The 14,745-nt window shown below is 37.1% G+C and overlaps 1 protein-coding gene across 1 annotated transcript; it reads left to right on the forward strand.

Annotated features, from left to right (window-relative positions):
- The first annotated feature begins 274 nt into the window (after positions 1 to 274).
- LOC143550980 (short-chain dehydrogenase/reductase 1-like) lies at positions 275 to 9,752 on the forward strand. The gene is made up of 4 exons (XM_077041523.1): positions 275 to 565; positions 7,687 to 7,758; positions 7,845 to 8,024; positions 8,941 to 9,752. The coding sequence occupies exons 1-4, from the start codon at positions 314 to 316 to the stop codon at positions 9,319 to 9,321; spliced, it is 885 nt and encodes a 294-aa protein (XP_076897638.1). The 5' UTR covers positions 275 to 313; the 3' UTR covers positions 9,322 to 9,752.
- Positions 9,753 to 14,745: the final 4,993 nt, after the last annotated feature.

A 14,745-nucleotide genomic window follows, 5' to 3' on the forward strand; every position in this document is an offset into this window, starting at 1 on the left:
TTATGCGCCTATCCCGGGGATGCGCAGGGTCTTCTCTTTATTCTCACACTAAATGTGTGTGTTGTGTGCATATGTGATATGCGCCACGCGCAGATGTTTCATGCGCTTGCGCATAGGTTTTGGCTTTGTGTCTTCATGACATCCATGCGCTTGCGCATAGGTTTTCAAGCCTCTTGTCTATATCTTGTGGGTTGACCCGCCCCGCTCGATGTTAAGGCGGGTGCATACCCCTTCAACAACATTAAACCTTAAATCCTCCGAATCTTTGAAACTCAAATCAGTTTTGAACTCCTTTAATCCATCCGTACATGAAATGTCTAGGATTGCAGTTGTTACAGGTGGAAACAAAGGCGTTGGTTTAGAAATATGCCGGCAACTGGCTGATCATAAAGTCAACGTCGTGTTGACCGCTAGAGACCAACACAGAGGCCTTGACTCCGTCGCTAAACTCCACTCGTCCGGCTTACCTGACGTCATTTTTCATCAGCTTGACGTCACGAATCCGAACAGTATTGCTTCCTTGGCAAGTTTCATTGATTCTCGGTTTAGGAAACTTGATATATTGGTAATCATTATTTTTTAATTTTTATGATTTTGAACTTTATGTGTTAAAATCATGGTGTAAACGAGCCGAGCTCAAGCTCGAGACTGACTTGTTTTGACTTAGCTTGAGCTATAAGTCGTTGTAGTTTGTGAAGCTCGAGCTCTGCTAGTTTACTATTTATTTTATAATTTTTATATATTTATAATTATTTTTATATATATATTTTTTCAATTATAGTTCTATATATACCATAATATATGTTAGTTACATTATGTATAAAAATTATATAAATTACAAGCTAGGAGAATATAAAAGCTAAGAGATGAACTATTACAAGCTCATTTAGACTCACGAGTCGGCTCGAGCTCGATAAGTGAAGCTCAGGCTCGAGCATGGTTATTAAACGAGCTCAGTGTTAGGGTCAGGCTTGGGCTTGGGCTCGTTTAAGCTTGGCTCAATCGAGCTTTTTCACGAGTCGATCTTAAGTAGCTCGTGAGCAACTCGAGTCGTTTGCACCCCTAGTTTTCTCTAGTTCGAGCTTGGCTTTGACTTGCCTCGTTTATTATTATTAATTAATTTATGTGCATATTAAATTATTTCTAATAGTTTGATAAAAAAAAACTTTGCACTAGCCTAATCTCGGCTCGAGCTCAACAATGCATTGTGAAATTAACATATAGATGTCCAAAAGAGTTGTAACTTAAAAATACACAAAGCTCATTAAAGATCGACAAGCCTAAATGATCTTTCGACACAAGTCTTGAGCTCGGGGGATGATAACTAAACAAACTTCATTTTGAAGCTTGGGCTCGATAACAAACCAACTTTATTTTTGGCTTGGGCTTGATAAGGCTCAGTTCGTTTTGAGCCTTTTCTCAATCCGAGCTCGGGCTTGATAGGTCAGTTAGCTTTAATTTTGGTTCGGGATCGATAAGACTCTGCCCGATTTGAGTTTTATATCGATCCGAGCTCAGGCTCAATAACTCAACAAGCTTTATTTTTGGTTTTGGTTCGATAAGGCTTGGCTCATTTCAAAGTTTTTATCGATTCGGGCTCGAGTAGCTCATGAGCGGCTAGATTTATTTGCACCAATAGCTCGGCTTGGGCTTGTCTCGTTTATTATTTATTAATCAATTTATGTACATTTTTAATTAGTTTTTATATTTTAATAAAAACCTTACAGGCTTACACGTGCCTATTCTTGGCTCGAGCTTAGTTGTGCGGTGTGAAATTAACACATAGAAGTCCAAAAGAGTTGTAACTTAAAATATACAAGGCTCATTAAAGCTCAATGAGCATATATGATCTTCCCACAAAAGGCTCGATCTCGGGGGACAATAACCAAACAAACTTTATTTTTGGCTCGGGCTTAGCTCGAGGTTTAGAGCTTTTTATCGATCCGAGCGCGGGCTTGATAACAAACAAGCTTTATTTTTGGCTTGTGCTTGATAAGGCTCGGCCCGTTTTGAGGTTTATATCGATCCGAGCTCAGGCTTAATAACTGAACAGTCTTTATTTTGGCTTGGGCTAAGCTCGAGGTTTAAAGCTTTTTATCGATCCGAGCTCAGGCTTGATAACTGTTAGATATCATAATTGTTAAATATTATAATAAGTATATATTTTGATACAAGTTGGAAACTTGGCAACTTGCCAAGTTGCACTTCTAGATAAATTTTCTAGATAAGTCCTCTAGTGTCTATAAATAGCATGGCTTTGTGAAGTTTCAACTTGAGAAATAACAAGTCAATATTCTCCAATCTATTTCTGGTTCCCTAATTGCATCATTGAATCTGATTTCTGACTACCATTTTACATGGTATCAGAGCCTCGTTCCTGCTCTTGAGAGTTACACATCCAGCTTAAAATTGTACATCAGCAAGAATAGCCTGTTTTCATCAGCTCAAAAGCTATACATCCTCGTGTCTTCTTGGAACCAGCCATAGAGTAACCTACTTTCATCTCACCACCACCCTCCAATTACCACTCGCTACCCTTTCCATTGTCGTATCACCACCAAACTTCCGCCCTTTCACCACCGTACCACCACATTTGCCATATTTCTTACTTTCCAGAAAATTAAGATTAAAAAAAAAACTGATCTGATTTCCAGATTTCTGGTCAAGAATCTAACGTTCCTCTTGGTCAAGTCTCCAGATTCTAGACTTTGATATTATTACATTACTCTTTCTTTTTCTCTTGGTTAAATTTTAGAGTAAAGGATGACTAACAAGAGTGAAAACAAAACTTCTGATCCTATTCCAACTACAAACAATCTTGATGTGCAACCAGTATCAACCCGAATCACAGATAACAAGCTTGATGGCTCCAACTTTTATGAATGGAGCAAAACTGTGCGTCTGTATCTTCGAAGCATCGGGAAGGCCTCACACCTTACCTCTGATCCTCCCACAGATGAAACGAAAGAGCAATGGCTACAAAACGATGCTCGATTGTTCCTACAAATTAGAAACTCCATTGATACATCTATTCTTTCACTTATTAAACACTGTGAATATGTGAAAGAACTAATGGATTATTTGGAGTTTCTATACTCTGGACAGAGCAACATATCCAAAATTTATAGTATCTGCAAGTCTTTCCATCGGGGGGAGCAACATGAGCGCTCACTCACTGCGTATGTAATGGAATTCAAAAAGACGTATGCAGAGCTACACTCCCTTCTACCTCTGAGTGCAAATGTTCGAGTCATGCAAACTCAACGAGAACAGATAGCAGTGATGAGTTTCCTGGCAGGTCTTCGACCAGAGTTTGATCATATTCGATCCCAGCTGTTGAATGAATCTACCATCCCCTCTCTTCAGGAGACGTTCGCTCGTGTTCTTCGGCATGAGAATGTTCCGTCTCATACAGCAACCATCCCTAATAGTGCATTAGTTAGCCGTGGTGGATTTAGAGAAGGAATCCAAGGTGGTTTTCGAGGAGGGTCAAGAGGTAATCATCGAGGTGGCTCACGTAGTACCTTCAGTAGTCGAGCTGCTCAACATCAATGTGTTTCTGAGCCTAGTGACGTGGAATGTTACTATTGTCACGAGCTTGGGCACACCAAGTATAATTGTAAGAAACCAGGAGCCCGGTATTCAAAAGGATCTTCTGCTCATCTTAGTGCTGTGTCTGAATAAGTAAATTTGTTATAACCAAGAGGTGCTAACTTATCAGAAGAATATCTTCACCCAGTTACAGCTCCTACTGCTACTTTTGCTAAGACAGGTAAGTCTGCAAAGTGTCTTGTGTCTTCTGTTTCAAAGTGGGTTATTGACTCTGGAGCTTCAGAACATATGACCGGTAATCCTCAGCTTCTTTCTAATCTAACAAATAAAGCACCTTCATCTTATGTTACTATTGCTGATGGATCGACTCCAAAAGTACTGGGATCTGGCAATGCCAGAATTACTCCTTCGATCCATTTATCCTCAGTTTTGAATTTACCAAACTTTCCATTTAATTTACTATCCGTTAGTAAAATAACTCGTGGTTTAAACTATTGTGTCTCATTCTATCCTGATTTTTGTGTTTACCAGGATCTGTCTACGAGTATTGGTAAAGGACGGGAATCTAATGGCCTATATATATTTGAAACTCAGACACCTTATTCTCTAGTTTGTCCAAGTTCATCACCATTTGAAGCACATTGTCGATTAGGTCATCCATCTCTCCAAACTCTAAGTAAATTATGTCCCGAGTTTTCTCACGTATCATCCCTGCAGTGTGAGTCGTGTCAGTTTGCTAAACACCAACGTGTTTACCTAAGTCCTAGAGTCAATAAGCGGGCCACGTCCCTTTTTGAATTAGTTCATTCTGATGTCTGGGATCCATGTTCGGTTACGTCCAAGCTTGGTTTTAAATATTTTGTTACATTTGTGGACGACTACTCTCGTGTAACTTGGCTTTACTTAATGAAAAATCGTTCCGAAGTATTCTCACATTTTTGTTCATTTTATAATGAAATAAAAACACAGTTTAAAGTTTCCATTCAAACACTGAGAAGTGACAACGCAAAAGAATACATGTCAGAATCTTTCCGATCCTTTTTTTCACAAAACGGTTTACTTCACGAAACATCGTGTGTCGAAACACCATATCAAAATGGGGTTGCCGAACGGAAAAATAGGCACCTCCTTGAAGTAACAGGGGCACTCCTATTTCAAATGAATGTTCCCAAAACATTTTGGGCTGATGCAGTCTCTACAGCTTGTTTTCTTATAAATCGAATGCCTTCGATTGTCCTCGACGATGACATACCATATTCTGTTTTGTTTCCAGAAAAACCTTTATATCCAATCCCTCCAAAGATATTTGGAAGCACGTGTTTTGTTCATGAGACTCATCCCAACCTGACTAAACTCGATCCTAGGTCCATTAAGTGTGTCTTCCTTGGTTATTGTCGTCTACAAAAAGGGTATCGATGTTTTTCTCCTACTCTTCAAAGGTACTTTGTGTCCCGAAATGTCACCTTCCATGAAGAAATTCCATTCTTTCCCATTTCTTGTACTCGTCCATTCAAAGAAAATGATGAATTTTTGTTCTACCCGTTAACTATAACCCCACCAATCTCACAGCCCACTGCTAATCCTGATCAATCAGAATCTGACCAATCCGTTTCCTCTGAACAATCAGAAGAAACTGTTCACCAAACTCCAGGCATTGATCAACCTCCTGAGTTTCGAGTATATCATAGACGACCCAGACCGGTTCTTGTTCCTGAACCATCCGATCTGTTGACAGATCCAGTCCCTGAACCTTCAGCTCCAATTACAGCCCCGGAAAATGAACCTCTTGATAATGACCTACCCATTGCACTCAGGAAAGGTAAGCGTGCATGTACCTATCCTATTGCTTCTGTTGTTTCTTATGAAAAATTATCTGCAAACTCTCGATCATTTGTTGCTACCATTGATTCAATTTCTATCCCAAAAACCATTGGGGAAGCCCTAAATCACTCTGGATGGCGTAATGCCATGCTAGAAGAAATGCAGGCCCTTGAACAGAATGACACCTGGACACTAGTAGACTTACCTGCCAACAAGAAAGCAATAGGTTGTAAATGGGTATTCACTGTGAAAGTTAATCCAGATGGCTCTCTTGCACGGCTGAAAGCTCGTTTAGTTGCAAAGGGTTATGCTCAGACATATGGCATGGATTATTCCGAGACCTTTTCTCCTGTTGCCAAGTTATCATCTATCCGTCTGTTTATTTCTTTAGCAGCAACATATGGTTGGGGATTGTATCAACTTGATATCAAGAATGCCTTTTTACACCGGGACTTGAAAGAAGAAGTGTATATTGAGCAACCACCTGGGTTTGTTGCTCAGGGGGAGTCAAGTAAGGTGTGTAAGTTAAAGAAATCTTTGTATGGTCTCAAGCAATCTCCTCGTGCGTGGTTTGGAAAATTTAGTGTTGTTGTCACTGAGTTCGGATTAAGAAGAAGTTCGTATGATCATTCGGTCTTCTTTGCTTCATCAAATTTGGGATGCATTGTGCTAGTTGTGTACGTAGACGATATAGTAATCACTGGAAGCGATGAAAGCGGTATTAAGAAGCTGAAGAGTTTTCTTGGAACTCGTTTCCAGACTAAAGACTTGGGGAGATTAAAATATTTCCTGGGTATTGAAGTTTCCTATAGCAAAAAGGGGATCTGATTGAATCAGCGGAAATATTGTTTGGATGTACTGAAAGATTCTGGCATGATTGGAGCAAAGAGTTGTGATGCACCAATGATACCAAACAATAAGTTGAAAGCACACGAAGGTGACCTTCTTGAAGATCCGGATAAATATAGAAGAATTATTGGTAAGCTGAACTATCTAACCATCACCAGACCTGATATTGCTTTCTCAGTGAGTGTGGTCAGTCAATTTATGTCTTCTCCAAGAACCTCGCATTGGGAAGCTGTTTGTCATATTCTCAAATATCTGAAGGGTGCCCCCGGTCGTGGAATTCTATATCAAAATCACGGCCATCATACAATTGAAGGATTTATAGATGCAGATTATAATGGAGATCCTACAAGCAGGCGCTCCACTACAGGTTATTGTGTGTTTGTGGGAGGAAATTTGGTATCTTGGAAAAGTAAGAAACAAAGTGTAGTATCGCGTTCCTGTGCCGAATCGGAATATAGGGCAATGGCACAAGCCACTTGTGAATTGGTTTGGATTCGAAATCTTCTTAGTGAGATTGGGTTCAAGCAAAATAAGCCCATGAATCTATGGTGTGATAATCAGGCAGCTATTCATATCGCCAACAACCCAGTCTTCCATGAGAGAACTAAACATATTGAAATTGATTGTCACTTCACTCGAGAGAAGTTAGAAGATGGAACGATTACAACACCTCATATCAGGAGTGGAGACTAATTGGCAAATGTATTTACTAAGGCCTTGCCCGGAAGCAAAATCAATTATATTTGTGGCAAGCTGGGCATGATCAATATCTATGCTCCAGCTTAAGGGGGAGTGTTAGATATCATAATTGTTAAATATTATAATAAGTAGATATTTTGATACAAGTTGGCAACTTGGCAACTTGCCAAGTTGCACTTCTAGATAAATCTTCTAGATAAGTCCTCTAGTGTCTATAAATAGCATGGCTTTGTGAAGTTTCAACTTGAGAAATAACAAGTCAATATTCTCCAATCTATTTCTAGTTCCCTAGTTGCATCATTGAATCTGATTTCTGACTACCATTTTACAATAACTAAACAAGCTTTATTTTTGGCTTCAGTCTCGATAACTAAACAAGCTTTATTTTGGACTCAGGCTCGATAACTAAACAAGCTTTATTTTTGGCCCGGGCTCGATAACTAAACAAGCTTTTTATTTTTGGGGTCAGGCTCGATCACTAAACAAGCTTTATTTTTGGCCCGGGCTCGATAACTAAACAAGCTTTATTTTTGGCTCGGGCTCGATAACTAAACAAGCTTTATTTTTGGCTTGGGCCCGATAACTAAACAAGCTATATTTTTTGCTCGGGCTCGATAAAGCTTGGCTCATTTCAAATGTTTTTATCAATTCGAGCTTGCAAACATCCGGACTCGTTTGCACCCATAGCTACTGTGTTGGATTATTTTATTTGTGGGCTAGTTATAGTGTTATACTATATACTCATATGGAAGTAAAATGTAACAGGTGAATAATGCTGGAGTCTCTAGTACTATAGTTGATGTGGAATCATTTTGGAATTTAAATCTTCCATCTGAGGTAAGTTTTGTTCTTTTAAGGTAGAAAACAAGTCGTAACAATATTATTTATGAAATGATTGCTTATATTATATAATCTTTTGATAGGTAATAGATAAGGCTAAGCAAGTGAACAAAACAATAACACAAACATTTGAAGGAGCCCAAAAGTGCTTACAAACCAATTATTATGGAGCCAAACATGTCACTCAATCTTTGCTGCCACTTCTTCTTAAATCCAACTCACCGAGAATCGTCAACGTCTCATCCAAATTGGGTCAACTAGAGGTGAGCAGGGGTGCAAACGAGTCGAGCTGCTCGAGCTCGGAACGATAGAAAGCTCAAAACAAGTCGAGTTTTTCTGAGCCTGAGCCTCAAATAAAGCTTGTTTGGTTATCGAGCCTGAACTCGAGCCCATGTGCATTTTTTTAGTTTCACTGTAGGGGTGCAAACGAGCCGAGCTGAGCCCGAACTCGACCAGGCTCGAGCTCGGCTCGTTTAACTTATATGGAGCTCGAGCTCGAGCTCGGCTCGTTTTGATCTTTATATATAAAGCTCGAGCTCGCCTCGTTTTGATCTTTATTTATAAAGCTCGAGCTCAACTCGTTTCGTAGTTTTTCAAGCTCGAGATCGGCTCGTATAATATTTTTTAATTAATTATTTTTATATTTATAATTATATTTGTGTATTTATTTTCATTATAACTTTATATATAAAATAATATATGTTATGGCTCGTTTATTAAACGAGCTTTATTTTAGGCTCGAGCTCGGGCTCAGGCTTGTTTAAGCTCGACTCGATCGAGCTTTTTCTCTAGCCGATCTCGAGTAGCTCGCGAGCAGCTCGGCTCGTTTGCAACCCTAGTTTTACCTATTTTGGAATTCTATGTATAAGCTTTACAGTTCTTTGGCTCGTTTAAGGTACTACACGAGCTTGAACCGAGCTTAGGCTCGTTTAAGGTTTTGTCTCAAAATATATAAAAATAATTAAAAACATATATTTTATTAATAAACATAAACAAGCGGGGCCTGATTTTGAAAAAAAAACAACTCACGAGCTAAGTTTTAAAAAAAAAGAGCTCGAAACGAGCCGAGCTTGAGCCTGGTCAAGCTCAGGCTGGCTCGTTTACAACTCTAGAGGTAAGACTCCATATATGTGAGTATAGTTATTTCGAAATTTTAAGTTTATGTTTTCGTCGTTGTAGAATGTTCAAGACGAAAATGCGAGGAAGATTCTAAGTGATGTTGATGGATTAAGTGAAGAGGTTGTGGATGAAGTTGTGGAGGAGTATTTAAAAGATCTTAAAGATGAAGAATTGATGGAAAAGAAAGGATGGACTAGTAACGTTTCGGGGTATATCATGTCGAAAGCGGCTCTTAACGCGTACACGAGGATCTTGGCCAAGAAATTTCCGTCATTGTGTGCAAACGCGGTTAGTCCTGGTTTTGTTGCGACGGATATGACGTTTTTCAAAGGAACTTCTGCTGTCGAAGAAGGTGCGAGAGGGCCCGTGAGACTGGCTTTGATGCCATATGGCGGGCCCTCGGGTCGATACTTTTGGACGGTGCAAGACTCCACATTTTAATATGGAGAGTTGGATGAGTTTGCTAATAACTAAAATAAAAGTAATAAAAGAGTATTGTTTTTTTTTAATTTTTGTGTTTTGTAAAATAAGAAAAAGAGTCGCGTAAGAGTTTTATGCAAATCTGGTGTTCCTTGTTGAGTTTGCGGTTTACAAGTGTGTGTTTGAAGGTTGATTCACTTGTGAAACTTTTAACATATATGTTCGTCAAAAATATAGATGCTAATCTAGCTTCGTTACATTTCTCGTGCGTGTAGTGTATGGTATGAATCACTTATCTAAAGCGCTTCTTTTATAACTACTTGTTAACTTGCAATGCATTGGTGTGAGATTTGTCTTCAATCTATACCAAATATTCTGGTATAGATGGGTGATATAAATATGAAGGCGCGCAGAAACCATGGGTAAATTTACCAAGTCATATATGAAGCCGCGTAGAAACTTTATGTTAACATTTACAAGGTCATAGGTGCGATAAATATGTAATGATGATGTTTGAATAATAATTCAACGAATCAGAGGAATACTCAGGTGTAGGGATGTTCACTGTCGAGCCGAACTGAGCGAAGGCTTGCTCGTTGCTTGGCTCGTTTACAACCGAACCGAACGGCTGAAATTTGAACCGAACGAAAATCGAAACGAGCCAAAATCGAATCGAGCAATTTTTGATCGAATATCGAGTGATCTTCGAGCATTTATTTATTTCTTTTTCACTTTAAAATTTTCTATAAGAAACAAGTTTGAAGGTTGTAGATAACTATCTAATAGAAATATGAGTTTAAGTCAGTATAAAACGACAATCGGGTGTATAAGTAATTGTACCCTACGTATCATTAATATGCATATAGATGCATCATGTTGTTGTCCCCTAAACAAATTTAGAAGTACAATTAGTGAATTGCGAATTAGTGAGACAATAGCATTGTCACAATTAAATGGTTGTAATAAATTTTTAATTGATCTACCATATGAAATAAACAATTAAAAGGAATTAAAATATAAATCTTAAATTCGTGTCAAATTTAACTATTGACTTATATTATTATATTCAGATACAAAATCATCCGTATCAAAAAAGAATATCTGTATGCAATAAACAAATTGATATAGAAACAAGCTCTTGTAATCATAATGGACTAATTATACTAATTAATTCAATTGTTGATGGAAACAACAATGCCAAGAGTCTCTTAAATAAAAAAAATGTACCAGAAAATAACAAGTATAAAATGTTGAATTTTAATTATTAATAAGAGTTAATTAGAAAATAACAACTAATAAATTAAATAATAAAATGTTAAAATTAATTATTTATAACGTACAATTAACATAAAATATTGACAGAATTACAAATTTTGTCCTTTAAAATAAGACGAATTTCGGTTCGTGTCCTTTTCTAAGTTTCCTTGCAGGCGGTGTACTTTAAACTTTTTTTTCCTACAAGTTTTGTCCTTTACGCTAACTGGGTTAGAAAAAGTCAGTTAAATCCCATCACGTGAGGCGCATGTGAGGGTACTTTTGTCCTTTCATATATCTCTGCAACTAAGCCCTCTGTATCACTCTTCCCCCTCTTTTTAACCCAACCCCACCTTCAATCGATTCAATTCCCCGGCGACGCGACTCAATTAGGGCTTCAATCAGGGCTTCAATTAGGGCTCGTGTCCGACGCGACTCAATTAGGGCTTCAATCAATTAGGGCTCGATGCGAAATTCAAATACCAGGGCTCAATTGATGATGGCTTACTGTGTTTGTGGCAAGGTAGCAGTTGTTCGAACTTCATGGACTGATAGAAATCCAGGTCGTCGGTTTTTCTCTTGTCCGGACATGGTAAGTGTGTGATTCGATTTAAGTTCCAGTCAATTGTTTATACTTCATGTTTCTCCTCTTTTCCAGACATCGGATTGCCCCTTTCTTGGATGGCGTGACCCACCAATGTGTGAACGGGCATTGGAGATTATCCCGGGCTTATTGAAGTCGAAAAACATGGTTGAACAAAGTTTAGAGAGTTATAAAGAACAAGCAAGGAAGATGAAGAACAGATTGGTCATTAGTTGGATCATTTTCATTGCAATTGTAATTGCAATGAAAATGTAACGGTTGGCCTTTGACGTGTGCGGCTTATAAGATTTCAAAAGCAACGGTTAATGCTTACACAAGGCTTTTGGCTCGGAAGTTTCAGAATATTCTTGTGAACTGTGTGCATCCTGGATATGTTATAACCGACATTACCAATAATACCGGACACTTTACTCCTGAAGAAGGCGCCAAAGCGCCTGTAATGGTTGCCTTGTTACCCGACGATGGTCCTTCTGGTGTCTACTTTAGTCGAATGGAAATAGCATCATTTTGATCAACAATATTATGATGTTATGTTACTTGATTATGTGTTAATTAATAAAGATGATCTTTTTGTTATGCAAGTTCATGCCCATGATTGTTGAGCTATGTTGATATTAAAAATAAAAACAAGATTAGAAAATCCATAATTATTATATTTCTTATTTCTCACTAAGTAGTGGTTGCATGTATGTCTTTTCATTTAGCATTTAATCTGTTTTTCTCTAATAACATGTAATGTAATATCTAATAATTTAAATTTTCTAAATACATGAATTTCTTTTATTATATTTTTTACATATTGAAAAACGAGTCACCGCTAAAAATTGACATAACACAACCTTTTTAAAAAAAAAATTGTATTAGATTTAATGAAACGTTTTCTTTTACCCAATGCAACTCTTTTCGGATGGGTTACATATTGAAAATGTTTGTATTTGAAAGAAACATTTATATTATGTAACAAAATGGTTGCGTTAAATGATTTAAGTCTAAGACAACTGTTTTATAAAATAAAGGTTCTATTAAATACTTTTTTAGTAGGTTGTATTAAAAAATAGAGTGCTTTATAAAACCTTTGCTATCCATTAATTTTAGATTTTAATTTAAATGGACACTAAAAGTAAGATTCTAGGCACACTGCATGATACAGACTCGGTTAAATGGAGTTATATGAACACCCATGACGTGGCAGTCTGCATGGGCTAAGCAGGTTAATTTCCACCGCGTCAAACACTTGGACACCATGCATGATGTTAAATGTTTTCAAACTACATTATGTAATGTTTATATTAGTATTATGGGATTTTAACTTTTTTAATGATTATTATATAAACATAAAAGAAAAATTTTAATTTATAAAAAGGTATATTGGTTTTTATTAATCGTTTTTTGGTCGCTATCAGTCCCAAGTATTTGTTCCTAACGGTTCGCGACTAACGGAATCCTAACGCTTTTGTTGTTAAAATAAATAGCAATTCGATTATTACAAAATAAATTTTAATCCTTTTACCTCATCATTTCTTAAAGCCTCTAATATATAAAATCAACACTACTGCGCATTGCCTCAATTTAGCATTTCAAACTACAACACAAACTACACATGAAAATATGAATTTGTGAAAATAATGAAAGAGATCTTATTTTAGTCTCTCAAACAATAACATTGGACCAGCTAAATATTAATGGGCATAGCCCATGGATAATGAGTCCAAGCCCACTTGAAAGCACAAACAAGGCCGATGCCTAATGTCTGTTCTCTTACATTGTTTTTATTTTTTTTTACTCCTAAAAATCGCTCAACAATTTTTTCACATAAAAACATGCTTTATGCTTTTCATGTAAAAGTCTCTTAACGTTATTTTACAATTTACATACAAATTAACATACCTTTTGTTTTTTTCACAAATTCATCTAACACGTTAAATTTGAATATATTTGTGTATAGGAGATGGTTCATGCAAAAAGTGAAATCAGAGATGGACTGAATGCCGGCCCCCGGCCAAGGCCATTTTTTTGCGGGGCTAAATTTTTAATATGTATTTATTTCAGTATATGAAATCTGATAAAGATAAAGATATATTGGATTTAGTAAAACCTTATACTTGTTGGGTGCCAATAATTTATTTTATCCATAATCCAACTAATCGACTATAACTTGTTGAGCCAATCTAAAAGTAAAATAATAATAATAATAAGAAAACTATTTATGATTTTTAATACATAATCCAATCTTACAATTATTGAGTTCAAATATTTTCATATACATGTTTTTATTGTTATAGCTCTAATTGTCGTTAAAAAAATAGTTTATATAATTTGTTAGTTCTCAGGACGGATAACGCCTAAGGATCAACCACACCCCGTAAAAAAACATCTAAGGTTAAATACACAATAAAATCCGGACCGACCCATAAAATTAAAGAAAACGGAGAAAAGTTGAAAAAAAAATCCGACACAGGCATTAAGTTGGAGAAATCAAAATCAAATTATTAAGTGACAATAATTTTATGAAAATGAAGTTTGACACTACGTTTCACAAGAAAGTTAAATTTTTTTAAACGATTAGATGCTGTACTAAGTACTAACTATTACGCTGTCGATTTGTGGATCGTTAGACCGGGTGTAGTGGTCACGTTGTTGGCCACGTTATGTTGAAAACGCGGGAGTACACCGCCCCCCCCTGCGTTATGTGAACTTGATTTTGGGCTGCGTTTTATACAAAACGCGCATGGTGACACACATATAAAAAAAATAGCCGTTGGGGTGGGTTGGAGCCGTTGGAAATTTAAAAAAAAAATATATTAATTATATTTATACTATATAAACAAACCAAACTCATTTTTTTAACACACTCCTTCCACTTCTATACCAATTTATATCTTTTACACAAATATTTCTACCAAAATGTTTCCAAACAACAACCAAAATATTCTCAGGTTCGGCCAATATGCCCGTCAAGGCAACCAAAATCCACAACCGAACCAATCTACCGCCCCGACGCCAACCGTACCCTTCCCTCAAATGTATGACCCACAAATGGCCGCGTACATTGCACTTCTACAAAGCTCTATGCCAAATGCGGTGCTCGGTTTCCAAAACCCAATGACAAACATTTTTGCGGGTTCGGGTTCCCAACCCGCCCCGGAGACCCAACCCGATGACAAACATTTTTGCGGGTTCGGGTAGCCAATCGACGAGCGAAAATTTTAGAAAAATATAAATGAGTTTTAGTTTTATTAGTATTATTTATGTTTTTTTATTTTAATTTGATGTATTATTTTTAATTTAGTTTAATGTATTTTTTATTTGGAAGTTTAATGTAATTTTTAATTTTATGTTAATTTATTTAAATGATTTAGTATTTAAAAAAACAAATAAAATTAATAATGACTGGGCGCCACGTGGCGCATAACCCCTGGTAGTGGAGAGTTATGACTACAGCCTGTTTTTGTACAAAACCATAACTCTGACTGGGCGCCACGTGACGCATAACCCCTGGTAGTGGAGAGTTATGACTACAGCCTGTTTTTGTACAAAACCATAACTCTGACTGGGCGCCACGTGACGCATAACCCCTGGTAGTGGAG

The sequence above is a fragment of the Bidens hawaiensis genome, unplaced genomic scaffold (assembly GCF_021521415.1).
Source record: "Bidens hawaiensis isolate Kalapana, Puna unplaced genomic scaffold, B.hawaiensis_p1.1 tig00016205_1, whole genome shotgun sequence".
In the NCBI taxonomy this organism is placed as follows: domain Eukaryota; kingdom Viridiplantae; phylum Streptophyta; class Magnoliopsida; order Asterales; family Asteraceae; genus Bidens; species Bidens hawaiensis.